We start from the raw sequence: 16,650 nt of genomic DNA, 5'->3' as shown, positions 1-16,650 counted from the left end.
TGCACCATGTATACTGTATTCTTATCCCTCACACACTGCACCATGTATACTGTATTCTTATCCCTCACACACTGCACCCCGTATACTGTATTCTTATCCCTCACACACTGCTCCCCGTATACTGTATTCTTATCCCTCACACTCTGCACCCCGTATACTGTATTCTTATCCCTCACACACTGCACCCTGTATACTGTATTCTTTTCCCTCACACACTCCACCCTGTATACTGTATTCTTATCCCTCACACACTGCTCCCTGTATACTGTATTCTTATCCCTCACACCCTGCACCCTGTATTCTTATCCCTCACACACTGCACCCTGTATACTGTATTCTTATCCCTCACACTCTGCACCCTGTATACTGTATTCTTATCCCTCACACACTGCACCCTCTATACTGTATTCTTATCCCTCACACACTGCACCCTGTATTCTTATCCCTCACACACTGCACCCTGTATACTGTATTCTTATCCCTCACACACTGCACACTGTATACTGTATTCTTATCCCTCACACACTGCACCCTGTATTCTTATCCCTCACACACTGCACCCTCTATAATGTATTCTTATCCCTCACACACTGCACCCTGTATACTGTATTATTATCCCTCACACAGTGCACCCTGTATACTGTATTCTTATCCCTCACACTCTGCACCCTGTATACTGTATTCTTATCCCTCACACTCTGCACCCTGTATACTGTATTCTTATCCCTCACACACTGCACCCTGTATACTGTATTCTTATCCCTCACACACTGCACCCTGTATACTTATCCCCCACACACTGCACCCCGTATACTGTATTCTTATCCCTCACACACTGCACCCCGTATACTGTATTCTTATCCCTCACACACTGCACCCCGTATACTGTATTCTTATCCCTCACACACTGCAGCCCGTATACTGTATTCTTATCCCTCACACACTGCACCCCGTATACTGTATTCTTATCCCTCACACACTGCACCCTGTATACTGTATTCTTATCCCTCACACACTGCACCATGTATACTGTATTCTTATCCCTCACACACTGCACCCTCTATAATGTATTCTTATCCCTCACACACTGCACCATGTATACTGTATTATTATCCCTCACACAGTGCACCCTGTATACTGTATTCTTATCCATCACACTCTGCACCCTGTATACTGTATTCTTATCCCTCACACTCTGCACCCTGTATACTGTATTCTTATCCCTCACACTCTGCACCCTGTATACTGTATTCTTATCCCTCACACTCTGCACCCTGTATACTGTATTCTTATCCCTCACACTCTGCACCCTGTATACTGTATCCTTATCCCTCACACTCTGCACCCTGTATACTGAATCCTTATCCCTCACACACTGCACCCTGTATACTGTATTCTTATCCCTCACACACTGCACCATGTATACTGTATTCTTATCCCTCACACACTGCACCCTGTATACTGTATTCTTATCCCTCACACACTGCACCCTGTATTCTTATCCCTCACACACTGCACCCTGTATAATGTATTCTTATCCCTCACACTCTGCACCCCGTATACTGTATTCTTATCCCTCACACACTGCACCCCGTATACTGTATTCTTATCCCTCACACACTGCACCCTGTATACTTATCCCCCACACACTGCACCCCGTATACTGTATTCTTATCCCTCACACACTGCACCCCGTATACTGTATTCTTATCCCTCACACACTGCACCCCGTATACTGTATTCTTATCCCTCACACACTGCACCCCGTATACTGTATTCTTATCCCTCACACACTGCACCCCGTATAATGTATTCTTATCCCTCACACACTGCACCCCGTATACTGTATTCTTATCCCTCACACACTGCACCCCGTATACTGTATTCTTATCCCTCACACACTGCACCCCGTATACTGTATTCTTATCCCTCACACACTGCACCCCGTATACTGTATTCTTATCCCTCACACACTGCACCCCGTATACTGTATTCTTATCCCTCACACTCTGCACCCCGTATACTGTATTCTTATCCCTCACACACTGCACCCCGTATACTGTATTCTTATCCCTCACACACTGCACCCCGTATACTGTATTCTTATCCCTCACACACTGCTCCCTGTATACTGTATTCTTATCCCTCACACACTGCTCCCTGTATACTGTATTCTTATCCCTCACACACGGCACCCTGTATACTGTATTCTTATCCCTCACACACTGCATCCTGTATACTGTATTTTTATCGCTCACACACTGCACCCCGTATACTGTATTCTTATCCCTCACACACTGCACCCTGTATTCTTATCCCTCACACACTGCACCATGTATACTGTATTCTTATCCCTCACACACTGCACCCTGTATACTGTATTCTTATCCCTCACACACTGCACCCTGTATTCTTATCCCTCACACACTGCACCCCGTATACTGTATTCTTATCCCTCACACACTGCACCCTCTATAATGTATTCTTATCCCTCACACAGTGCACCCTGTATACTGTATTATTATCCCTCACACAGTGCACCCTGTATACTGTATTCTTATCCCTCACACTCTGCACCCTGTATACTGTATTCTTATCCCTCACACACTGCACCCTGTATACTGTATTCTTATCCCTCACACACTGCACCCTGTATACTGTATTCTTATCCCTCACACACTGCACCCTGTATACTGTATTCTTATCCCTCACACTCTGCACCCTGTATACTGTATTCTTATCCCTCACACTCTGCACCCTGTATACTGTATTCTTATCCCTCACACTCTGCACCCTGTATACTGTATCCTTATCCCTAACACACTGCACCCTGTATACTGTATTCTTATCCCTCACACACTGCACCCTGTATACTGTATTCTTATCCCTCACACACTGCACCCTGTATACTGTATTCTTATCCCTCACACACTGCACCATGTATACTGTATTCTTATCCCTCACACACTGCACCCTGTATACTGTATTCTTATCCCTCACACACTGCACCCTGTATTCTTATCCCTCACACACTGCACCCTGTATACTGTATTCTTATCCCTCACACTCTGCACCCCGTATACTGTATTCTTATCCCTCACACACTGCACCCCGTATACTGTATTCTTATCCCTCACACACTGCACCCCGTATACTGTATTCTTATCCCTCACACACTGCACCCCGTATACTGTATTCTTATCCCTCACACACTGCACCCCGTATACTGTATTCTTATCCCTCACACACTGCACCCTGTATACTGTATTCTTATCCCTCACACACTGCACCCTGTATACTGTGTTCTTATCCCTCACACACTGCACCCTGTATACTGTATTCTTATCCCTCACACACTGCACCATGTATACTGTATTCTTATCCCTCACACACTGCACCCTGTATACTGTATTCTTATCCCTCACACACTGCACCCTGTATTCTTATCCCTCACACACTGCACCCTGTATACTGTATTCTTATCCCTCACACACTGCACCCTGTATTCTTATCCCTCACACACTGCACCCTGTATACTGTATTCTTATCCCTCACACACTGCACCATGTATACTGTATTCTTATCCCTCACACACTGCACCCTGTATACTGTATTCTTATCCCTCACACACTGCACCCTGTATTCTTATCCCTCACACACTGCACCCTGTATACTGTATTCTTATCCCTCACACTCTGCACCCCGTATACTTTATTCTTATCCCTCACACTCTGCACCCCGTATACTGTATTCTTATCCCTCACACTCTGCACCCTGTATACTGTATTCTTATCCCTCCCACACTGCACCCTGTATACTGTATTCTTATCCCTCACACACTGCACCCTGTATACTGTATTCTTATCCCTCACACACTGCACCCTGTATACTGTATTCTTATCCCTCACACACTGCACCCTGTATACTGTATTCTTATCCCTCACACACTGCACCCTGTATACTGTATTCTTATCCCTCACACTCTGCACCCTGTATACTGTATTCTTATCCCTCCCACACTGCACCCTGTATACTGTATTCTTATCCCTCCCACACTGCACCCTGTATTCTTATCCCTCACACACTGCACCCTGTATACTGTATTCTTATCCCTCACACTCTGCACCCTGTATACTGTATTCTTATCCCTCACACACTGCACCCTGTATTCTTATCCCTCACACACTGCACCCTGTATTCTTATCCCTCACACACTGCACCCCGTATACTGTATTCTTATCCCTCACACTCTGCACCCTGTATACTGTATTCTTATCCCTCCCACACTGCACCCTGTATACTGTATTCTTATCCCTCACACACTGCACCCTGTATACTGTATTCTTATCCCTCACACACTGCACCCTGTATACTGTATTCTTATCCCTCACACACTGCACCCTGTATACTGTATTCTTATCCCTCACACACTGCACCCTGTATACTGTATTCTTATCCCTCACACACTGCACCCCGTATACTTATCCCTCACACACTGCACCACGTATACTGTATTCTTATCCCTCACACACTGCACCCTGTATACTGTATTCTTATCCCTCACACACTGCACCACGTATACTGTATTCTTATCCCTCACACACTGCACCCTGTATACTGTATTCTTATCCCTCACACACTGCACCCCGTATACTGTATTCTTATCCCTCGCACCCTGTATACTGTATTCTTATCCCTCACACACTGCACCCTGTATTCTTATCCCTCACACACTGCACCCTGTATACTGTATTCTTATCCCTCACACTCTGCACCCTGTATACTGTATTCTTATCCCTCACACTCTGCACCCTGTATACTGTATTCTTATCCCTCACACACTGCACCATGTATACTGTATTCTTATCCCTCACACACTGCACCATGTATACTGTATTCTTATCCCTCACACTCTGCACCCTGTATACTGTATTTTTATCGCTCACACACTGCACCCTGTATACTGTATTCTTACCCCTCACACACTGCACCCTGTATACTGTATTCTTATCCCTCACACACTGCACCCTGTATTCTTATCCCTCACACACTGCACCCTGTATACTGTATTCTTACCCCTCACACACTGCACCCCGTATACTGTATTCTTATCCCTCACACACTGCACCCTGTATACTGTATTCTTATCCCTCACACACTGCACCATGTATACTGTATTCTTATCCCTCACACACTGCACCCTGTATACTGTATTCTTATCCCTCACACACTGCACCCTGTATACTGTATTCTTATCCCTCACACACTGCACCCTGTATTCTTATCCCTCACACACTGCACCCTGTATTCTTATCCCTCACACACTGCACCCCGTATACTGTATTCTTATCCCTCACACACTGCACCACGTATACTGTATTCTTATCCCTCACACACTGCACCCTGTATACTGTATCCTTATCCCTCACACACTGCACCCTGTATACTGTATTCTTATCCCTCACACACTGCACCATGTATACTGTATTCTTATCCCTCACACACTGCACCCTGTATACTGTATTCTTATCCCTCACACACTGCACCCTGTATACTGTATTCTTATCCCTCACACACTGCACCCCGTATACTGTATTCTTATCCCTCACACACTGCACCCTGTATTCTGTATTCTTAACCCTCACACACTGCACCCTGTATACTGTATTCTTATCCCTCACACACTGCACCCTCTATACTGTATTCTTATCCCTCACACACTGCACCCTGTATACTGTATCCTTATCCCTCACACACTGCACCCTGTATACTGTATTCTTATCCCTCACACACTGCACCCTGTATTCTGTATTCTTAACCCTCACACACTGCACCCTGTATACTGTATTCTTATCCCTCACACACTGCACCCTGTATACTGTATTCTTATCCCTCACACTCTGCACCCTGTATACTGTATCCTTAACCCTCACACACTGCACCCTGTATACTGTATCCTTATCCCTCACACACTGCACCCTGTATACTGTATCCTTATCCCTCACACACTGCACCCTGTATACTGTATCCTTATCCCTCACACACTGCACCCTGTATACTGTATTCTTATCCCTCACACACTGCACCCTGTATACTGTATTCTTATCCCTCACACACTGCACCCTGTATACTGTATTCTTATCCCTCACACAGTGCACCCTGTATACTGTATTCTTATCCCTCACACTCTGCACCCTGTATACTGTATTCTTATCCCTCACACTCTGCACCCTGTATACTGTATTCTTATCCCTCACACACTGCACCCTGTATACTGTATTCTTATCCCTCACACACTGCACCCTGTATTCTTATCCCTCACACACTGCACCCTGTATACTGTATTCTTATCCCTCACACTCTGCACCCTGTATACTGTATTCTTATCCCTCACACACTGCACCCTGTATACTGTATTCTTATCCCTCACACACTGCACCCTGTATTCTTATCCCTCACACACTGCACCCCGTATACTGTATTCTTATCCCTCACACTCTGCACCCTGTATACTGTATTCTTATCCCTCACACACTGCACCCTGTATACTGTATTCTTATCCCTCACACTCTGCACCCTGTATACTGTATTCTTATCCCTCACACACTGCACCCTGTATTCTTATCCCTCACACACTGCACCCTGTATTCTTATCCCTCACACACTGCACCCCGTATACTGTATTCTTATCCCTCACACTCTGCACCCCGTATACTGTATTCTTATCCCTCACACACTGCACCCCGTATACTTATCCCTCACACACTGCACCCTGTATACTGTATTCTTATCCCTCACACACTGCACCACGTATACTGTATTCTTATCCCTCACACACTGCACCCTGTATACTGTATTCTTATCCCTCACACACTGCACCCCGTATACTGTATTCTTATCCCTCACACACTGCACCCCGTATACTGTATTCTTATCCCTCACACACTGCACCCTGTATACTGTATTCTTATCCCTCACACACTGCACCCTCTATACTGTATTCTTATCCCTCACACACTGCACCCTGTATACTGTATTCTTATCCCTCACACACTGCACCCTCTATACTGTATTCTTATCCCTCACACTCTGCACCCTGTATACTGTATCCTTAACCCTCACACACTGCACCCTGTATACTGTATCCTTATCCCTCACACACTGCACCCTGTATACTGTATTCTTATCCCTCACACACTGCACCATGTATACTGTATTCTTATCCCTCACACACTGCACCCTGTATACTGTATTCTTATCCCTCACACACTGCACCCTGTATACTGTATTCTTATCCCTCACACACTGCACCCTGTATTCTTATCCCTCACAAACTTCACCCTGTATTCTTATCCCTCACACACTGCACCCCGTATACTGTATTCTTATCCCTCACACACTGCACCCTGTATTCTTATCCCTCACACACTGCACCCTGTATTCTTATCCCTCACACACTGCACCATGTATACTGTATTCTTATCCCTCACACACTGCACCCTGTATACTGTATTCTTATCCCTCACACTCTGCACCCTGTATACTGTATTCTTATCCCTCACACACTGCACCCTGTATTCTTATCCCTCACACACTGCACCCTGTATTCTTATCCCTCACACACTGCACCCCGTATACTGTATTCTTATCCCTCACACTCTGCACCCCGTATACTGTATTCTTATCCCTCACACACTGCACCCCGTATACTTATCCCTCACACACTGCACCCTGTATACTGTATTCTTATCCCTCACACACTGCACCCTGTATACTGTATTCTTATCCCTCACACAGTGCACCCTGTATACTGTATTCTTATCCCTCACACAGTGCACCCTGTATACTGTATTCTTATCCCTCACACTCTGCACCCTGTATACTGTATTCTTATCCCTCACACACTGCACCCTGTATACTGTATTCTTATCCCTCACACACTGCACCCTGTATACTGTATTCTTATCCCTCACACACTGCACCCCGTATACTGTATTCTGATCCCTCACACTCTGCACCCTGTATACTGTATTCTTATCCCTCACACACTGCACCCTGTATACTGTATTCTTATCCCTCACACACTGCACCCTGTATACTGTATTCTTATCCCTCACACACTGCTCCCTGTATACTGTATTCTTATCCCTCACACACTGCACCCTGTATACTGTATTCTTATCCCTCACACACTGCACCCTGTATACTGTATTCTTATCCCTCACACACTGCACCCCGTATACTGTATTCTTATCCCTCACACAGTGCACCCTGTATACTGTATTCTTATCCCTCACACACTGCACCCTGTATACTGTATTCTTATCCCTCACACACTGCACCCTGTATACTGTATTCTTATCCCTCACACACTGCTCCCTGTATACTGTATTCTTATCCCTCACACACTGCACCCTGTATTCTTATCCCCCACACACTGCACCCCGTATACTGTATTCTTATCCCTCACACACTGCACCCTCTATACTGTATTCTTATCCCTCACACACTGCTCCCTGTATACTGTATTCTTATCCCTCACACACTGCACCCTGTATTCTTATCCCCCACACACTGCACCCCGTATACTGTATTCTTATCCCTCACACACTGCACCCTGTATACTGTATTCTTATCCCTCACACTCTGCACCCTGTATACTGTATTCTTATCCCTCACACACTGCACCCTGTATACTGTATTCTTATCCCTCACACACTGCACCCTGTATACTGTATTCTTATCCCTCACACACTGCACCCTCTATACTGTATTATTATCCCTCACACACTGCACCCTCTATACTGTATTCTTATCCCTCCCACTTTTCATGATGCCCTGTTGTTTCATATGCTGAGCTACAGTTCCAAGGAATATACCACTATATAGGGATTGCAAATGGGAGAAATGCAAATATAATATACACTCTACAGCCTTGCCAAGCCGTTGTGAAACTACAAGTCCCAGCACACCTTCCCACTGATCAACTGGTAACGCTTGCTGGGACTTGTAGTTTCAGCTGGAGAGCCACAGGTTGGTCAGGCCTACTCTATAAAAAAGAATCTAATAATGCTTACAAACCAAAGGAGTTAAAAAGACCAAAAGAAAAGTGTTTTGAAGTGTAGTGCAATTCACATCACAGCCACAAGTTGTCGCCCTTGAGCTGGGTATTAGTGAGTGCCTATAACCTGTAACACAGAACTAACCAGTGCTGTTATCTCTCCTCTAGAGCCCAGTGCTACAGTATCTTTACTACCTGGCACAAATCCCCATCGCGATGTCTCCACTCAGCAACAACAGCTTGTTCCTAGAATATTCTAAAAATCCTCTGCGAGAATTCTTACATAAAGGACTGATTGTGTCTCTGTCAACGGATGACCCCATGCAGTTTCATTACACCAAGGTGCGTGGTACCCGGGGGAGCTGTGTCTGGGACTCTCCTATCTAACCAGTGATCGTAGGGATCCTCATTCACACTACAATCAGAATTTATAGTCAGCTGGTTTTAGGGATGGACACAGACCATCAATGTTTTTTTGCGATGTCAGTACTTTTGCCATTTGATGGTGGCATTCCAATGTTTGCCACCATCAACTGATGATTCGATAGTGTTCCGATGGTTACTTTTTTTTTATATTCTGATAGCTGCACCGCCCCTGGCTCCTTCCTGGCTGCAGCTCTCTGCAACAGATGCATCTTGTGCCTATTGGAGGCTGTCCCTGTCTGCCATAGACGTGACCTGCTCGGTCCCTCCCCTCTCTAGGCTGCTGCTCGGCAACAGAGCATATTGCTAGATGTGATTGGCTTTCTGAGACAGTGAGAACCAATCAGAGCGCAGCCTTTACCCCTGTAGTAGCAGCCAGTTACGTAGTAATACACAGTGTAGTGACAGTCACATCTCAGCCAGCAGCACTGCAGTCATTGTGTGTCTCTCTGGCGGAACGGGTGGGCGGGCATTGCACATTACAGGTAGTTACTCTGAGTACGAGTAGTAGATATCAGCACAATCAGACAGTCCAGACTCTGTCCTGTCTGGCTGCTCCCCCTCCAGTCCCAGTAAGTGACACTGCAACAGACAGTCTGTCCTACTCTGCCAGGCTATGCGGGTCATCTGGATAACTGCGCATGTGCGAATCATCGTAATGGCGTTACCATCGCATCACAACATTGGATGGTGGAAGTCTGTCCCACCACTCAATGACTGGCTTCCTATGTCCATCCCTATCTGCTCTATGTGGCAGCTGGTACTGGAGGAGGCAGTCATATAGCAGCCAATGACAAGCCAAAAACTGTTCATGTCAGGGCATTAGAGGGTGGAGGGTTGGCATGTAGTAGGCTCACCTGTGATATTGGTGGCTGGAATGGCTTGGGCTGTGCCTTATCATGAAACCATTCCTCTCGATGTATGTTAAGGATCGCCAAATACCCTCTTGTGTATGCCAAGGGTGGCCAAACACCCTCTGATGTGTGCCAAGGGTGGCCAAACACCCTCTGATGTGTGCTAAGGACAGTCAAATGTTGAGATGGGATCCAATGTTCCCTTTTCTGCGCAAACCCAACAGTACAGGTGTCACAGCCATATTGTTTGATAAGCCATTGCGGTAAAATACTTTCCTGATTACAGGCTGAGTCTCCGCTATCCAAATATTCCGAAAAACAGATTTTTTTTTTAGCATGACTGAGATAGTGATACATTTGGTTTTTGATGGTTCAATGTACACAAACTTTGTTTAAGGCAAAAAATATTGAAAATATTGTATTAAATGAGCTGCAGGCTGTGTGTATGTATAAGGTGTATAGAATGAGCTGCAGGCTGTGTGTGTGTGTATAATGTATATAGAATGAGCTGCAGGCTGTGTGTGTATAATGTATATAGAATGAGCTGCAGGCTGTGTGTATGTATAAGGTGTATAGAATGAGCTGCAGGCTGTGTGTGTGTATAATGTGTATAGAATGAGCTGCAGGCTGTGTGTGTATAAGGTGTATAGAATGAACTGCAGGCTGTGTGTGTGTGTATAAGGTGTATAGAATGCGCTGCAGGCTGTGTGTGTATAAGGTGTATAGAATGAGCTGCAGGCTGTGTGTATAAGGTGTATAGAATGAGCTGCAGGCTGTGTGTATGTATAAGGTGTATAGAATGAGCTGCAGGCTGTGTGTGTGTATAAGGTGTATAGAATGAGCTGCAGGCTGTGTGTGTGTATAAGGTGTATAGAATGAGCTGCAGGCTGTGTGTGTATAAGGTGTATAGAATGAGCTGCAGGCTGTGAGTGTGTATAAGGTGTATAGAATGAGCTGCATGCTGTGTGTGTGTATAAGGTGTATAGAATGAGCTGCAGGCTGTGTGTGTATAAGGTGTATAGAATGAGCTGCAGGCTGTGTGTGTGTGTATAATGTATATAGAATGAGCTGCAGGCTGTGTGTGTGTATAATGTGTATAGAATGAGCTGCAGGCTGTGTGTGTATAAGGTGTATAGAATGAGCTGCAGGCTGTGTGTGTGTGTATAATGTATATAGAATGAGCTGCAGGCTGTGTGTGTATAAGGTGTATAGAATGAGCTGCAGGCTGTGTGTGTATAAGGTGTATAGAATGAACTGCAGGCTGTGTGTGTGTGTATAAGGTGTATAGAATGAGCTGCAGGCTGTGTGTATAAGGTGTATAGAATGAGCTGCAGGCTGTGTGTGTATAAAGTGTATAGAATGAGCTGCAGGCTGTGTGTGTGTATAAGGTGTATAGAATGAGCTGCAGGCTGTGTGTGTGTATAAGGTGTATAGATTGAGCTGCAGGCGGTGTGTGTATAAGGTGTACAGAATGAGCTGCAGGCGGTGTGTGTATAAGGTGTATACAATGAGCTGCAGACTGTGTGTGTATAAGGTGTATAGAATGAGCTGCAGGCTGTGTGTGTATAAGGTGTATAGAATGAACTGCAGGCTGTGTGTGTGTGTATAAGGTGTATAGAATGAGCTGCAGGCTGTGTGTGTATAAGGTGTATAGAATGAGCTGCAGGCTGTGTGTATAAGGTGTATAGAATGAGCTGCAGACTGTGTGTGTGTGTGTATAAGGTGTATAGAATGAGCTGCAGGCTGTGTGTATAAGCTGTATAGAATGAGCTGCAGGCTGTGTGTGTATAAGGTGTATAGAATGAGCTGCAGGCTGTGTATAAGGTGTATAGAATGAGCTGCAAACTGTGTGTGTATAAGGTGTATAGAATGAGCTGCAGGCTGTGTGTGTGTATAAGGTGTATAGAATGAGCTGCAGGCTGTGTGTGTGTATAAGGTGTATAGAATGAGCTGCAGGCTGTGTGTGTGTATAATGTATATAGAATGAGCTGCAGGCTGTGTGTGTGTATAATGTGTATAGAATGAGCTGCAGGCTGTGTGTATAAGGTGTATAGAATGAGCTGCAGGCTGTGTGTGTATAAGGTGTATAGAATGAGCTGCAGGCTGTGAGTGTGTATAAGGTGTATACAATGAGCTGCAGGCTGTGTGTGTGTATAAGGTGTATAGAATGAGCTGCATGCTGTGTGTGTGTATAAGGTGTATAGAATGAGCTGCAGGCTGTGTGTGTATAAGGTGTATAGAATGAGCTGCAGGCTGTGAGTGTGTATAAGGTGTATACAATGAGCTGCAGGCTGTGTGTGTGTATAAGGTGTATACAATGAGCTGCAGGCGGTGTGTGTATAGAATGAGCTGCAGACTGTGTGTGTATAAGGTGTATAGAATGAGCTGCAGGCTGTGTGTGTGTATAAGGTGTATAGGATGAGCTGCAGGCTGTGTGTGTGTATAAGGTGTATAGAATGAGCTGCAGGCTGTGTGTGTGTATAAGGTGTATAGAATGAGCTGCAGGCTGTGTGTATAAGGTGTATAGAATGAGCTGCAGGCTGTGTGTGTATAAGGTGTAAAGAATGAGCTGCAGGCTGTGTGTGTGTATAAGGTGTATACAATGAGCTGCAGGCGGTGTGTGTATAGAATGAGCTGCAGGCTGTGTGTGTGTATAAGGTGTATAGAATGAGCTGCAGGCTGTGTGTGTGTATAATGTATATAGAATGAGCTGCAGGCTGTGTGTGTGTATAATGTGTATAGAATGAGCTGCAGGCTGTGTGTGTGTATAATGTGTATAGAATGAGCTGCAGGCTGTGTGTGTATATAAGGTGTATAGAATGAGCTGCAGGCTGTGTGTGTGTATAATGTATATAGAATGAGCTGCAGGCTGTGTGTGTGTATAATGTGTATAGAATGAGCTGCAGGCTGTGTGTGTATAAGGTGTATAGAATGAGCTGCAGACTGTGTGTGTGTATAAGGTGTATACAATGAGCTGCAGGCTGTGTGTGTGTATAAGGTGTATAGAATGAGCAGCAGACTGTGTGTGTATAAGGTCTGTATAGTGAGCTGCAGGCTGTGTGTGTATAAGGTGTATAGAATGAGCTGCAGGCTGTGTGTGTGTATAAGGTGTATACAATGAGCTGCAGGCGGTGTGTGTATAGAATGAGCTGCAGGCTGTGTGTGTGTATAAGGTGTATAGAATGAGCTGCAGGCTGTGAGTGTGTATAAGGTGTATACAATGAGCTGCAGGCTGTGTGTGTGTATAAGGTGTATACAATGAGCTGCAGGCTGTGTGTGTGTATAAGGTGTATAGAATGAGCTGCAGGCTGTGTGTGTGTATAAGGTGTATAGAATGAGCTGCAGGCTGTGTGTGTATAAGGTGTATACAATGAGCTGCAGGCTGTGTGTGTGTATAAGGTGTATAGAATGAGATGCAGGCTGTGTGTGTGTATTAGGTGTATAGAATGAGCTGCAGGCTGTGTGTGTGTGTATAAGGTGTATAGAATGAGCTGCAGGCTGTGTGTGTATAAGGTGTAAAGAATGAGCTGCAGGCTGTGTGTGTGTGTATAAGGTGTATAGTGAGCTGCAGGCTGTGTGTGTATAAGGTGTATAGAATGACCTGCAGGCTGTGTGTGTGTATAAGGTGTATAGAATGAGCTGCAGGCTGTGTGTGTGTATAAGGTGTATAGGATGAGCTGCAGGCTGTGTGTGTGTATAAGGTGTATAGAATGAGCTGCAGGCTGTGTGTGTGTATAAGGTGTATAGAATGAGCTGCAGGCTGTGTGTATAAGGTGTATAGAATGAGCTGCAGGCTGTGTGTGTATAAGGTGTAAAGAATGAGCTGCAGGCTGTGTGTGTGTATAAGGTGTATACAATGAGCTGCAGGCGGTGTGTGTATAGAATGAGCTGCAGGCTGTGTGTGTGTATAAGGTGTATAGAATGAGCTGCAGGCTGTGTGTGTATAAGGTGTATAGAATGAGCTGCAGGCTGTGTGTGTATATAAGGTGTAAAGAATGAGCTGCAGGCTGTGTGTGTGTATAGGGTGTATAGAATGAGCTGCAGGCTGTGTGTATAAGGTGTATAGAATGAGCTGCAGACTGTGTGTGTGTGTGTGTATAAGGTGTATAGAATGAGCTGCAGGCTGTGTGTGTGTATAAGGTGTATAGAATGAGCTGCAGGCTGTGTGTGTATAAGGTGTATAGAATGAGCTGCAGGCTGTGTGTGTGTATAAGGTGTATAGAATGAGCTGCAGGCTGTGTGTATAAGGTGTATAGAATGAGCTGCAAACTGTGTGTGTATAAGGTGTATAGAATGAGCTGCAGGCTGTGTGTGTAAGGTGTATAGAATGAGCTGCAGGCTGTGTGTGTGTATATGGTGTATAGAATGAGCTGCAGGCTGTGTGTGTAAGGTGTATAGAATGAGCTGCAGGCTGTGTGTGTGTATAAGGTTTATATAATGAGCTGCAGGCTGTGTGTATAAGGTGTATAGAATGAGCAGCAGGCGGTGTGTGTATAGAATGAGCTGCAGGCTGTGTGTGTGTATAAGGTCTGTATAGTGAGCTGCAGGCTGTGTGTGTATAAGGTGTATAGAATGAGCTGCAGGCTGTGTGTGTGTATAAGGTGTATAGAATGAGCTGCAGGATGTGTGTGTGTATAAGGTGTATAGAATGAGCTGCAGGCTCTATGTGTATAAGGTGTATAGAATGAGCTGCAGGCTGTGTATAATGTGTATAGAATGAGCTGCAGGCTGTGTGTGTGTGTATAAGGTGTATAGAATGAGCTGCAGGCTGTGTGTGTATAAGGTGTATAGAATGAGCTGCAGGCTGTGTGTATAAGGTGTATAGAATGAGCTGCAGGCTGTGTGTGTGTATAAGGTGTATAGAATGAGCTGCAGGCTGTGTGTGTGTATAAGGTGTATAGAATGAGCTGCAGGATGTGTGTGTGTATAAGGTGTATAGAATGAACTGCAGGCTCTGTGTGTATAAGGTGTATAGAATGAGCTGCAGGCTGTGTGTGTGTATAAGGTGTATAGAATGAGCTGCAGGCTGTGGGTGTATAAGGTGTATAGAATGAGCTGCAGGCTGTGTGTATAAGGTGTATAGAATGAGCTGCAAACTGTGTGTATAAGGTGTATAGAATGAGCTGCAGGCTGTGTGTGTAAGGTGTATAGAATGAGCTGCAGGCTGTGTGTGTGTATATGGTGTATAGAATGAGCTGCAGGCGGTGTGGGTGTATAAGGTTTATATAATGAGCTGCAGGCTGTGTGTATAAGGTGTATAGAATGAGCTGCAAGCTGTGTGTGTGTATAAGGTGTATAGAATGAGCAGCAGACTGTGTTTGTATAAGGTCTGTATAGAGAGCTGCAGGCTGTGTGTGTATAAGGTGTATAGAATGAGCTGCAGGCTGTGTGTATAAGGTGTATAGAATGAGCTGCAGACTGTGTGTGTGTGTATAAGGTGTATAGAATGAACTGCAGGCTGTGTGTGTGTATAAGGTGTATAGAATGAGCTGCAGGCTGTGTGTGTGTATAAGGTGTATAGAATGAGCTGCAGACTGTGTGTATAAGGTGTATAGAATGAGCTGCAGGCTGTGTGTGTATATAAGGTGTATAGAATGAGCTGCAGGCTGTGTGTGTGTGTATAAGGTGTATAGAATGAGCTGCAGGCTGTGTGTGTATAAGGTGTATAGAATGAGCTGCAGGCTGTGTGTATAAGGTGTATAGAATGAGCTGCAGACTGTGTGTGTGTGTATAAGGTGCATAGAATGAGCTGCAGGCTGTGTGTTTATAAGGTGTATAGAATGAGCTGCAGGATGTGTGTGTGTATAAGGTGTATAGAATGAACTGCAGGCTCTGTGTGTATAAGGTGTATAGAATGAGCTGCAGGCTGTGTGTGTGTATAAGGTGTATAGAATGAGCTGCAGGCTGTGGGTGTATAAGGTGTATAGAATGAGCTGCAGGCTGTGTGTATAAGGTGTATAGAATGAGCTGCAAACTGTGTGTATAAGGTGTATAGAATGAGCTGCAGGCTGTGTGTGTAAGGTGTATAGAATGAGCTGCAGGCTGTGTGTGTGTATATGGTGTATAGAATGAGCTGCAGGCGGTGTGGGTGTATAAGGTTTATATAATGAGCTGCAGGCTGTGTGTATAAGGTGTATAGAATGAGCTGCAAGCTGTGTGTGTGTATAAGGTGTATAGAATGAGCAGCAGACTGTGTTTGTATAAGGTCTGTATAGAGAGCTGCAGGCTGTGTGTGTATAAGGTGTATAGAATGAGCTGCAGGCTGTGTGTGTGTATAAGGTGTATAGAATGAGCTGCAGGCTGTGTGTATAA

At 45.0% G+C, this 16,650-nt stretch overlaps 1 protein-coding gene across 1 annotated transcript in view; it reads left to right on the top strand.

The window, feature by feature from the left end:
* AMPD3 (adenosine monophosphate deaminase 3) overlaps positions 1-16,650 on the top strand; it is a 446,942-nt gene that overhangs the window by 349,672 nt on the left and 80,620 nt on the right. The window contains exon 13 of the mRNA XM_088476082.1: positions 9,230-9,403. Within this exon, the coding sequence (XP_088332208.1) occupies positions 9,230-9,403 (174 nt within the window). The remainder of the gene's footprint in view (positions 1-9,229; positions 9,404-16,650) is intronic.

This window comes from Taudactylus pleione, unplaced genomic scaffold (genome assembly GCF_031769625.1).
Source record: "Taudactylus pleione unplaced genomic scaffold, aTauple2 ptg000182l, whole genome shotgun sequence".
Lineage (NCBI taxonomy): Eukaryota > Metazoa > Chordata > Amphibia > Anura > Myobatrachidae > Taudactylus > Taudactylus pleione.
Note: the sequence above shows the minus strand (reverse complement) of the source record. Positions and strands in the feature narration are given on the sequence as shown.